Source organism: Macaca mulatta, chromosome 5 (assembly GCF_049350105.2).
Source record: "Macaca mulatta isolate MMU2019108-1 chromosome 5, T2T-MMU8v2.0, whole genome shotgun sequence".
In the NCBI taxonomy this organism is placed as follows: domain Eukaryota; kingdom Metazoa; phylum Chordata; class Mammalia; order Primates; family Cercopithecidae; genus Macaca; species Macaca mulatta.
Window position 1 is genome coordinate 161,462,444 of NC_133410.1, and position 12,886 is coordinate 161,475,329.

At 35.4% G+C, this 12,886-nt stretch overlaps 1 protein-coding gene across 4 annotated transcripts in view; it reads left to right on the plus strand.

Moving 5' to 3' along the window:
* Positions 1-12,886, plus strand: part of ARFIP1 (ADP ribosylation factor interacting protein 1) — a 131,654-nt gene that overhangs the window by 100,446 nt on the left and 18,322 nt on the right. For all 4 annotated transcript variants that reach the window (NM_001266175.1, XM_028847991.2, XM_078001568.1 and 1 more), the window contains 3 exon segments: positions 119-340; positions 1,860-2,017; positions 7,595-7,769. In NM_001266175.1, the coding sequence (NP_001253104.1) occupies positions 119-340; positions 1,860-2,017; positions 7,595-7,769 (555 nt within the window).

A 12,886-nucleotide genomic window follows, 5' to 3' on the forward strand; every position in this document is an offset into this window, starting at 1 on the left:
ATTTTCAGTTGATTACGCTAGCTTGTTTGAATCCAAAAAATGGTGTATGCCATATGCTCTAGCATTTGTATTTTGTTTTGTTTTTTCTTTCTAAACAAAATGCATCTTCCACTTTTAGTGTACTCGACAGATTATCTCTGAGAGGCTAGGCCGCGGCTCAAGAACTGTGGACCTTGAACTTGAAGCTCAAATTGATATATTAAGGGATAACAAGAAAAAATATGAAAATATTTTAAAACTGGCTCAAACATTGTCGACCCAGCTTTTCCAGATGGTACATACCCAAAGGCAACTTGGAGATGCATTTGCTGACCTGAGTTTGAAGTCACTAGAACTTCATGTAAGATTATTCTAAATAACTATTAGGGATGGGAGAAAATGATAATAGAAGTATTCAAAGAGGTAATTTGTTATATTTGATTTACTGAACTCTTAATGAAAATGGAATTCTGAGATTTTCTTTTAAGATATTTCATATCACTTTAAGAAGGCCCAACTGACTTCTGTTAACTTTACTTTTTATGAATTATCGCATGTATATAAATCTTTCATATTTTTCTTCCTGTGTGTTAATATTTTATTTTGCCTTTTACTTCTTACTGAATATCAAGGGTTACTGCTGTAGTATGTTCTGTTAACTTTTTCTAAAAGTTGTAAAAATGTTTTTCTCTTTATTATTCTGTTTCCAGTAACATTTATGTAGACTTCAGTGAAGTGTGTAACTTAGCTTGTGGAAATTTGGTGCCAAAAATCTTAAGCTGTCCTGCCTTTCATTTTAGTTTTCACATACATTGATTGGTAATCTTTTTATGTGGTCTTTTATCTGCCAATATTTGCAAATCAAGGTCTGTAATATTTCAAAGACCGAGTACAGAGTGGAGTTACATGGACATCTCTTAAATGGAAAATGGTTTTAGCATAATAAAGATAATTTTACTTTCCTGCTATCTTCTGAATTATTGAATACTTTGTCGCCTACGAAATGTAATTACAGCTATTGCAATAGCATTAAATTTGTATCTTCTATTATTTTAGTTAATTTAATATTATTTGTTTCAACTGAAATTGAAAAATACTTTATAACAAACTGGAGAATTATCAAATTAAATGATACATCTTAAAATATTATGTGATCATTTTTTTATTTGGTTAGGTGCATTCCTGATTAATCTGTTAATTAGTAAAACAACACTGGAAAGCTTTCACTGCTGAATATACAGAGCTAGAGTTAGTTCTTGCCATATCTGAAGGAGTCATATGTAATGTTTACTGCACCGAGATGCAGTTTATTCAAAAAGAATGAACTAAATCTGGTGTTGAGTGATCCTTCCTCAGTTGTGTGCCTAGATAGAACTGAGCTTGGGAGTCAACTAGTCACCAAGTTTACAAAGAAATATGTATTCTTAATATTTATACTTTGAGGAGATTCAGTCAAAACACAAAAAAATGCACTTTGTTTTATGTCTGAAAGTTTTAACCAATTATTACCTAATTTGGCTGTGAAAGTTATAGTTTCTCTGATTAATAATCTGCTGTATTTTTCTTTCCAACAGCTGTGCTTATAGTATAATAGAAACAAAATGTAGAAATGAAAATATTCTTTCTACTACAAAGTAACTTATAAAAATTATTTAGCTTTTAGCTATGTATCTGAGCTGATGACAATTTTGGTTTATTAGACTTTTTCAGTAATTATATAGCTAGCTGTGATTTTGATTCTTAAAGACTGAAAGAAAAAGTAAAACTGCTACAGCTAGATCTCTAAATCACATATTTTCCCATTGGTGAAGTGCTTGAGATTTTTAAGTCACTTTTACTGATTTATTACCGGATAAATTAAGGTGACTTCTTTGTTTTAGGAAGAATTTGGCTATAATGCCGATACCCAGAAGCTGCTGGCTAAAAATGGAGAGACTCTTCTTGGAGCCATTAATTTTTTCATTGCTAGTGTGAACACTTTGGTGAATAAAACAATTGAAGATACATTAATGACTGTGAAACAGTATGAAAGTGCCAGGTAAGGTATACATTTTTACTACATTGTCTGTTTTACAGATGGCATATAATTCAGTTAATTTCTTGGTTACAAACAACAGAAACCAACTCTGGCCAATATCGACAGGAAGAAAATGTACTGGAAAGTTATAGGATACCTCTACAGAACTGGCAGAAAGGGAGAGAACAAGATTCTGGGAACAACCAAGAACCAAAGCCAAGTTAAGCCTCACAAGAATCTAATTAGAACCCCTATGCTGGGTGCCTCTAGTACTTAATGCTGCCACAGCTATCATAAATAATTTCCTGAATACCCACAAGTACTTTCTTCATTGCCTTGAGATTATCTAATTGATCTTTGGTCATGTGCCCAAACCGCGCCTTCTAGTGAGTAGGGAGATGGAGGATCTCCCAGCTCCAGCTTCTTTAGAAGAGGACAGGGCATTGTGTTCTACCAGGCAGGTATTACATGGTCCTCTATACTCTGGCCTAAATTTACCTTTCATCCTTATTACCGCTGCTTCCACAATAGCCAGACCCATACTTTCAGTTTCTGTTGAATAATAAGCTTGTTTCACCTCCGTGATTTTTGTTTGTTAGGATATATCAGTCATCTTCCATTTATCCAGATTATAGCAAGCCTTCAAACCCTTTCAAATTTCACCTTTTATATAAATTAAATATTTGACTTGTATTTTGATAGCTGTTTATAACACAGTGTTTTTATACATCCTATTTTAATGGGTTTTTATATATCCATATTCATATATATATACATACAGTTTCCCTGTCTCATAACTATCCTGTTAAATGGTAAACAAAATACATATTAATAAATACGTTAATAAATATTTTGAAGAGTCTAAAATGTAGCAGATCTATAATAGCCTTTTCACCTTTTGATTCCAGGCCCATTTTTTTCTGCATATGTCCTGCTGCTTTTATTTAAGTATCATTCTAGTCCCTTTTGAGATTTTTTTCTTTTGAACGCTCAAAATTCTTATTTTCCATTTTCTTTTTATGCATAGTTGAAGGTAAACTTTACCTATTAGAAGGATAACTTTACTCTTTGGCCTCTTATCCTAGTTTAATGGTATGAGAAATGCCTGTAAAAACTCCAAACTCATCTAGTCTTTTTGCAATTGAGTGCTTATTAAATATATATTTCCTGACACTTCAATTAAGTAAAAGCACAAATCATTTGGAAAAGTTAATTTTTGATGTTTTCATGGGAAGAGATGCTTCTGTCCCATACCATGTTTATTTTGTCATTTTCCATTTAGTATTAACGTATGAGATTCTTATTGACTTGAAAATGAAGGTCAAACAGCTGTGGTTGTGTGGAGGTGTAAGGGTGAGGATAGCTGTTAGTAAGATAGCCTTCCGTGGAAATGTCTTCAATAACATTCTCAGTGATTGGTTTTTCAGTCTCGATTTAAATCCTTCCATGGAAATTGCATTTTTCAAAGGGTCCATTATGTATATGAATTTAAAAATTCATTTATTTAAGTTTTATTTGATTCTTTTCTAAATTTGTCTGTTCCTTATTCATAATGTCCTAATTTGTTCATAATGATACTCTTTCTTTTATCTCTAATCATTTTAAATTTCTTATCTTCTAGTCTTTCTGATTGTTTTAACATTTATGGGTTTTAAAGATGAATGTTGTTTTCTTCCAAAAAATACCCCCATCACCTCCTAGTTAAGAACTTTGTGAATCTAGATTGTTTCTCTACTTTGCAATTGTCTACCTATCTTGAAATATATTTTCATTAATAATAATCTCTTTCCCTTCAACTTTTATTTCTAAACAGTTTATGATTAATTTGTAGAGGAGAAAATGCTCTAGAGATTAAATGATTTGCTCACTTGTAGTCAATTTCAAAGCCAAAATGAGAACCCGTTGGTTCCCTGTGGTTCACATTTTATCAGTAGGCCTTATACCTGAGTATTAGTGCCCTAAGTATAATGCGGTATAAGATCTCAGATTATAAAATACAGTATATAGGTTCATTTGGAACTTTTGAACAAAATTATAAATCAAGTTACATGTACTTGGTAGCTGGTTTCTTAAAGGAAACCCTTACACAGCTTCTGTGTATACTTTAAAAAACAAAACCAGCAATGTTGTTTTTGTTTTATGTCATCCCATAATACATCCTTTTTTATTCAAATTACAATGTATGATCTTATTCATTAAGCTTAGCTTGGGGTTTGACTTTTCTGTTGTTTATGAAGTAGCTGTGGAATTGGCTAGTTGTTAACACTAAAACATTGCCTACTGATGGATAATAGTCAAAAAGAATCCAAGGTTAAAAGTTTTTCAGTAGCTGAATTTTCTTCTCTGTCAAAGCCAGAATTTACTGACTTTTAGGGCAAGGGTCATCTATTTGATCAGTACAAAAAGTGGTAATTTAGGCAAATGCCCGAGTGGCCTTTTAATGCTTCCTATTATGCATTGTATACAAGTATTTCCTAGCCCTCTGGTGCTTCATGTATAGAAAATCTTGTAACAGCCCATTCAGCACTTCTCCACAACAGCACCAACAAGGGAGTCAATTGTGGTCAAGATGTGGTCAAATTGTTTTCAGATATGGACACCTGTTCTCTAGAAGTTTTACATAAGCCATAAAGTAACCATCATTAACTTTGTTGATATGGACTCAGTTCAGACGGGCAACCTTGAAGTGAAGTCGCTTTTTGAAAACTTAGTGAGCTTCTCTTCTTGGTGGTAATGAGCACTGTTAGAGAAGCTGTTATGGAAAGTTTTACTTTGGTACCACCTATAAACTCTGAATGTAAAATTAAGAAATATAAGGTCAGTATTATAACTTTGATTATGTTTAAGTTAATCACTGTTGTTTAGAAATGTGCTCCAAGGCTATTGAAGGATATTTGTCCTTAGATTAAATATCCATGTATTAGGGCCGGGCGCGGTGGCTCAAGCCTGTAATCCCAGCACTTTGGGAGGCCGAGACGGGCGGATCACGAGGTCAGGAGATCAAGACCATCCTGGCTAACACGGTGAAACCCCGTCTCTACTAAAAAATACAAAAAACTAGCCGGGCGAGGTGGCGGGCGCCTGTAGTCCCAGCTACTCGGGAGGCTGAGGCAGGAGAATGGCGTGAACCCGGGAGGCGGAGCTTGCAGTGAGCCGAGATCCGGCCACTGCACTCCAGCCTGGGCGACAGAGCAAGACTCCGTCTCAAAAAAAAAAAAAAAAAAAATCCGTGTATTACTATTTATTTAGTTCTACATTTTTCTGTTTTATTTCTTATTGTTTTTAGTGTGCTTGCTTCTAGATACCCCTCTTCTAATTTGGCCATAATAATAAGCATTTTAAAGGTATCAGTTATTACCAGGTGTCTTGTGTGCTTTATCTATATGAAATTTTTGTGGAGATTTTTATTCATGTTTATGGATTGAAAAACTGGAGCACAAAGAGATGAAATAACTAGCTCAAGATAGAGCCAAAAAGCAGAGAGGTCATTCAGCCTTGGCTCCTGAACCCATGGATTTAACTAACTTGTTACTATTGCCAAGTCAGTCTTGCCTCCTAAATCTTTTGTATTTGTCTCTTTAGCTCCAATGCCTTTGTCCCCATTCAGTGACTCATTTCTTATATGTCCATCGTCTTCTAATAGGTTTCCTTGCTCCTGATTTTTTAATCGTTTATTCTATCCTCCATCTCTTACACTACCACCAGAGTCATCTTTCTATCCTGATACAGTCATGTCATTTTTATGTCAGATCAACATTCTTCAGTGGCTTCTCATCACCTGTCCTACTGAATTAAATTTAAGCCCTTTAACATGGCCTGTAGGGCTGCTTACCTTCAATCCTGCCTGCCTGTCTGATGTTAATTTTTTCCATTGTCATGTTCCAGCTTCAGATTCTGACATACTGAATTCCCAAGTGTATCTATTGTATCTTACAAATCTATGCCTTTGTCCTGCTATTCTCTTCAGAATCAGAATATTCTACCCCCATCCCAATTCACCTAGCCAGCTTTTACCATCCTTCAAATTTTAATTATAGTATTTTAATTCTGTCTGAGATACCTTTTCAGATATCTAATTAAATAATTATTCCTCTTGATTTCCATTATACCTTACCCTCCTTTATGGTAGTTCTTATTCTCTCATTTTGTTGTAATTGTTTACAAGGTTCTCTTCCTCTAGAATACAAGCTTCTTGAGGATAAACGTATCTGTTCATTTTTATAGCTCTACTTTCTAACACAGTGCCTGGAACGTAGAAAGTGCTGACTTGAGACCTGTTGAATGAATCAGTGTATCAGTGAATGAATGAATGGTTCGTTCTCTTTTGACCCTGAAAGAGGTCAATTAAATTAAATCTTAACTCATACTGTTAAATTCAGTATGAGTTAAGAATAAATTAGGATCAGTGTGAAGGACTGATATATTCTTTCTCAAGTCATATATACAATATAGATTATGTTATTTAAAGTATTGTTAATTCCCAGAATAGGAGATGTGAATTATACTCCTATTATCTCCAAATGAAGAGCTTTAGTTTTAGGGTATAAGCTTTGTGATTCCGATCTTGACTAAATTAGAGGCCACTCTGCTGCTTCTTTGCTGAGTACCGAATAGTTGAGGCTGCTGGATAAATCACTCTTTAATAAGCAAGGTAGTGCTATACTTAGACAAGCACTGTGATAGAGCTATCATGAGGGGTTATAGGATCATGGAGTGATGACAGTGGTGGGGTAACTATTTGAGTTGATGGGGGGAGAATATCAGAGTGAGGCATCTCACAGAACACAGGATGGTAAATGCTCTACAACAAATACTGTTGTTACATTCTGAATAGTGATGTTACAGAAATTCATCTAGAGTTGTGTTGTCAAGTATAGTAGCTACATATGTCTGGTGAGCACTTGAAATGTGGCTAGTCTGAATTGAGATGGGATAGAAGTGTAAATACACAGTGGATTTCAAAGACTCACTGCCCACTCTCCAAATGTAAAGTACCTCATGAATAATTCTGTTATATTGATTACATGCCACAATGATTAATATTTTAAATATATTGGGTAAAATGAAATATATTGATAACAGGTGAAATTAATTATTATTTCATTGTAACTACTAGAAGATTTTAAATTACATGTGTTGCTCACATTACATTTTTGTTGTGCATTGCTAACCCAGACATTTTTCAGAACCATTTACACTTCTGTTAGTTTTAGTATGCCATTCTAGAGTCTACTGTCCTTATCTGCTTTGCCTCATCAGTATTAAGCAATTCACATGGGGTATTTGTTCTACCCTTGATCTTGTTTTGCATTTATTTTTTTTAACTGGTTTTTAGATTTTGGAAATTTTACTTGTCGGTTAATACTGTGCTTTGGAAGAAATAGTTAATGAGATTAACCAGCAGCTTTTCCCCTGTTCTTATTTGAATAGCTCTTTGTTTTTAAAGAAATAATGATTTCAAAAGTGTCAAGTAGAATATGTGTGAGAATTTTATATATTATTGTATAGTATGAGACTGAATATTGTATATTTCCATCCCATCTTTTGAACATATTTTACTCTCTTTGTAGTATGTTTCACTTATTCTCTTCTTTCCAGGATTGAATATGATGCATATCGCACTGATTTGGAAGAACTGAATCTTGGACCACGTGACGCAAACACTCTGCCAAAGATTGAGCAGTCACAGCATCTCTTCCAAGCACATAAGGAAAAATATGATAAAATGCGCAATGATGTTTCTGTCAAACTGAAATTTCTAGAAGAAAATAAGGTAAATTCTGTACCTTTTAAGGTCTTTCTGCGGACTTTAAAGTCACCCTAAAGAGAGAGAGTCAGTTTTTCTATTTCTCTTAACTCTCTTGTATGACAATTGCAAGAAGGAATTCCATTTGTAATCAGTGTTTGAGTTTTTAGAAGTTTATAAAATATTTTTACCTTTCTTTGATAAAAGTTATCAATGCCACTGTCCCAGTCTTTCACATATAACACATGGCAAAAATTATTTGATGGACAGCCATTGATCTTTGGATTGGCATTGGTAACAAGTGCTTTAAAAAGTGAAATATTGATAGATTATGCTCTGAGTATTTTGAAGCTTTTCTATTAATGGTAGGTACAGATTTCAGGAAAAGAACTACTATCTTCTTCTCAGTAACTGATAAATGAAAAATAACTAAAAGGTCCAGCTTAGGGCTGCAGTTAGCATAACCTAGAAGAAGGAAGCCAAGAGATCTATTTTCCACATTTTTTTAATATATGAACACATCCAAGGACTAGAGCAACGAGGGCTGAACTGGACCAGCTGTAGGTTTCAGCAGGAAGTGGATTCATATACTAATAGGCTCCTGTGTTTTGGTTTAAGTAAAAGGACCGTTTCTCATGTTTGACATATCTTTATTACTTGCATACTCAGCTTTGTATGCAGGATTGCAGTTCTGGAAATGGGAAATGAGTGAGCATGGTACAGAATAGGTGTAGTGCAGTCCTGTAAAGATGGGTCTCATCATTGCACATTGGTAGTTTTTTCTGTACGTTTCACATCCTGTAAAGTCATGACAGGTCTTCAACTGTACTCTCTTCAGGGTACCCTCTTAAAATTGTTTATCAGTTCTCTCAGGAAACAGTCATGTTTATATTCTTCTCCATAACATCAAAGGGCATTTTAGTAAACTATAACTGTCAGTATCTTACTGTTTTCTTTAATGTTTCCTTAGAAACTCTCATGGCTACTATAAAACCTATAAAATAATATATTTCTTTGGGATCCACCTAGTCCAGCACTTTCACTGATTTTTTAAGCTGCTATGGGTGAAAATTACTCACCACAAAACATTATAGTGGCAATAAAGGAAACTTCAGCAGAATTGTCAGAAAAATTGCCTGGCATCATTCATACAGAGCCCAGTGCAGCCTTCTGGTATTCATTAGCTGAGCACAAAAGATTGCATTCATTTTAGTCATATATATATATACCTATTTTAGTGTGTGTGCATGTGTGTGTGTATATATATAAAAAAATATATTTGTGTGTATATATACTATATATATTATATATGCACTATATATTTATATAGTATATATACACTAATATATACTATATATCTTAGTATATATACACTATATATTTTAGTCATATATACATATTCATTTTAGTCATTTATATTTAGTCATATATATAATGGATGTGAATATATCAATATTGAGATAATAGACATTGTATATTTTAAATATAAAAATATTTTTGACATTCCACCCTATCATCACTACACAGTAACACTAAAAGAGGTATGCTAAAAGAATATACATGTTTGATAGAAAAGTAGACTAACATAGTGAAACCTAAGGTTCATGTGATTTAAAGGAAGAGAGAATCAAATGGTAATTGGAAGCCAGATTATACCAAGCCTTGACCACATACAGACTTTGAATTGTGGCCTTGGAAGGGACTTACACTGAGTAGGGAGGGAAGAAGGAGACACCTTCATAGACAGCCAGGTCATCTCTATAAATTTTAAATGTCAGTCAGAAGGATCTTACTTCTAATTTTATCTTGTAAATATTGAAGAATTTTTAAAGTTGAGAGTAGCAGGAAAAAGTCATTTAGAAAGACTCTTTCTTTCTTAAAGGAAGAAAGAAAGTAGAAGCACACATACTAATGAGGAATCTTTTATAGCCAAATGAAATGATTAAGAGCCTGAACTAGGGTCTTTGCAATAGCAGCAGGAAGGAAGGAATATGGTGATTTTAAGGCTGCATGACAGGGGTCGGAAAATTGAAATAGGAAGCTGGTGTGGCCTGAAGGCGGTAAGGGTAAAAGGATTGGGAATTTTTTCTATTTGATCCAGTGGTTAGTTTGAGAAATGATGACAGAATACTCAAGTGGAAACAATTGGTAGGAATTTGATGATGCGTGTTTACAGTTCGGATGAACAGTCAGGGCTTCAGATATAAAGGCTTGGAAGTCATTGCTTTAAGAATAATGTTATTACTACTATTAAATAATAATAGAAAATTGCTTCTTTTCTCAAGGATTTTATATTCTTAGATGATGTCTTCGTCTTTTTGGGCTGCTGTAACAAAATACCATAAACTGAGTAGCTTATAAACAAGAGAGAATTATTCCTTTCAGTTCTAGTGTCTGGGAAGTTCACAATGAAGGTACCAATGTCTGGTGAGGGCCCACCTTCTGACTCATAAATGTCTCCTTGCTATGTCCTCACATGGTGGAACAGGGAGGGCTCCCTCCCATTCCTGTATTATGGGGGCACTAATCCCATTTATGAGGACTGTACCCCCATGGCCTAATCACCTCCCAAAGGTGATTAGTACCTTCTAATACCGTCACATTGGGGGTGAAGATTTCAGCATTTGAATTTGACAGGGACACAAACATTCAGACTACAGCAGATAGCATAGATATTCTTTGTTTTGGCTTTCCACAGTTGTCGTCAAGGCAAGTTTGAATTTGAACTGAGTAATCAGCTGTGTCTAAAGTAAAATCTATAAAGAAGCTTTGGTCTTCATATGTTTTTTATTTAACTCTTCAAAACGATAAAGAAGTATTGTTGGACTGTTATTTTAAGTAGTAATTGTCATTTAGAAGAAAACAGAGATCCATGAGAAAACTTTTCTTTGTTTTTTTTTTGTTGTTGTTGAGCAACATTTACTCTTTTCTGTTATTTTTAATAGCTTAAAAAGGAAGGAAAATCAGGTTTTTAGCTTAGGAACTGTCTATCATCCCTGTTTGCTTCATTGGTAATTTGAACTGCCTCAAGTCTAGGTTTTTTGTTCTTTTGTTAAACTGTGGGTGATTTTGTACCTCAACATCTCTTTTATGTATGGTTGCCAGGTAATCTACTTAGTACTTTAATTTGTTTGTCCATTTATTTCTTTTTGTTTTTGTTTGAGACGGAGTCTCGCTATGTTGCCCAGGCTGGAGTGCAGTGATGCAATCTCGGCTTACTACAACCTCCACCTCCTGGGTTCAAGCCATTCTCTTTCCTCAGCCTCCCTGTAACTGGGATTACAGGTGTGTGCCATCATGCCCAGCTAATTTGTTTTTTTTTTTTTTAAGTGGAGACGAGTTTCACCATGTTGGCCAGACTGGTCTCGAACTCCTGACCTCAAGTGATCCACCCGCCTTTGCTTCCCAAAGTGCTGGGATTACAGGCATGAGCCACTGCACCAGGCCCAACACTTTTTTTTTTTTTTTTTTTGAGACGGAGTCTCACGCTGTTGCCCAGGCTGGAGTGCAGTGGCGCGATCTTGGCTCACTGCAAGCTCCGCCTCCCGGGTTCCTGCCATTCTCCTGCCTCAGCCTCCTGAGTAGCTGGGACTACAGGCGCCCGCCACCGCGCCCGGCTAATTTTTTTTTTGTATTTTTAGTAGAGACGGGGTTTCACTGTGGTCTCGATCTCCTGACCTTGTGATCCGCCCGCCACGGCCTCCCAAAGTGCTGGGATTACAGGCTTGAGCCACCGCGCCCGGCCCCCAACACTTTAATTTGAAGAAAGTATAGTATACTCTTCCTATTTCTTCCCCCCAACCACTCCCCATCCCCTGATTTTTTTTTTAAAGATACTGGATCTCACTATGTGGCCAGGTTAGATTTGAACTTCTGGACTCAAGCAATTTTCCCATCTCAGCCTCCCAAGCATTTGGGACTACAGGCGCACGCCACCACATCCTGCTAGTGGTCCTATTTCTTAACAGGAAGAAATGAAACATCAATGAATGTGCTGTTCTGTAATTTGATAATGTCCTAAAGACTACTGCAGTATATACACCTGTTTTTGCAGCTTTTCTCTCTCTGTTTTTGGCATTCTTTTGGTTCTCACATCATGGCTTTTGGAATATCTTTTCACAACGCTTCTCTTCTAAAATGAGAAGCCAGAAAACCAAATAACGAGAATAGGGCATAAAGTAAAAGCAAGTAGTCCTTGAGTATGGTACTATAGTAATAAGCTTTAGCATCTAGTATTTTTGTTTGTTCCCTCTTAGAACTTTTTTTAAATTTTGAGGCGGATCAGGAGTTAGGTTCTTAGGTATAAAATTGTGTTTATATGTACTTAGTCTAGCCTTTCTTCCCTATGGCAAAACAAAGAGGTAAGGTGTATCAGATACTCACATTTCTGCATATGTGCGTGATAAGTGCACCTAAGGGTATTTGTCATTTACCCTTAATAAAAACATGTGTTGTTCTACTATTTATAGTTCATACTTTCCGTCTCTTCACCCCCGTGATTTGGTTGTGTTTGCCTTTAACCTGCAGTCCTTATTCATCTCTGATATTCTCTTCTTTGTTCACTAAACCGCACTGCGTTGTGTAGCAGTAAAGACATAGCTCATTAGTCTTCTAATGTTTCTCCTTTCATCAGTATTTCTCCTTTTTGAGACCTTTAAATAATGTAACTTGAGCTATTTTGTGACTTAAGGCAGTTTGTTTACCTGTTAATTGTTTCATTCAGGGTTCAAAACAAAACATAGGCTACTTTAGTAAAGAGAAAGAATAATAGACGTTTCTGGTGCTTTGTAGACTTTGTGAGAGTAGATACCATGCTTTCATTTACAGCCCTCATAAAGCCTAGCAATGGTGCAGGTATATAGTACTCATTCAGCAAGTGCATGTTTGCTTTCTTCCCAGAATTAGAGGTGCACTACAGGAATTGGAAGGAGATGGAAGTGAATGAAAGTCAACTAGGAGAGGATAAAAGGCGGAATCCTGATTACCTCACTCTTTTTTTGTCGTGAGGGCAAGCATAGTCTCTCAGAAATGCTTCTGTTTTCTGCAGTGTTTACTGTTTGCATGGAAAGAGGAGGCAAAACGTTAAAGAAAAATATGCAGATCAATGTAAGCGACTCATGTTTTTTTTTTTAGATAGCTTTTTA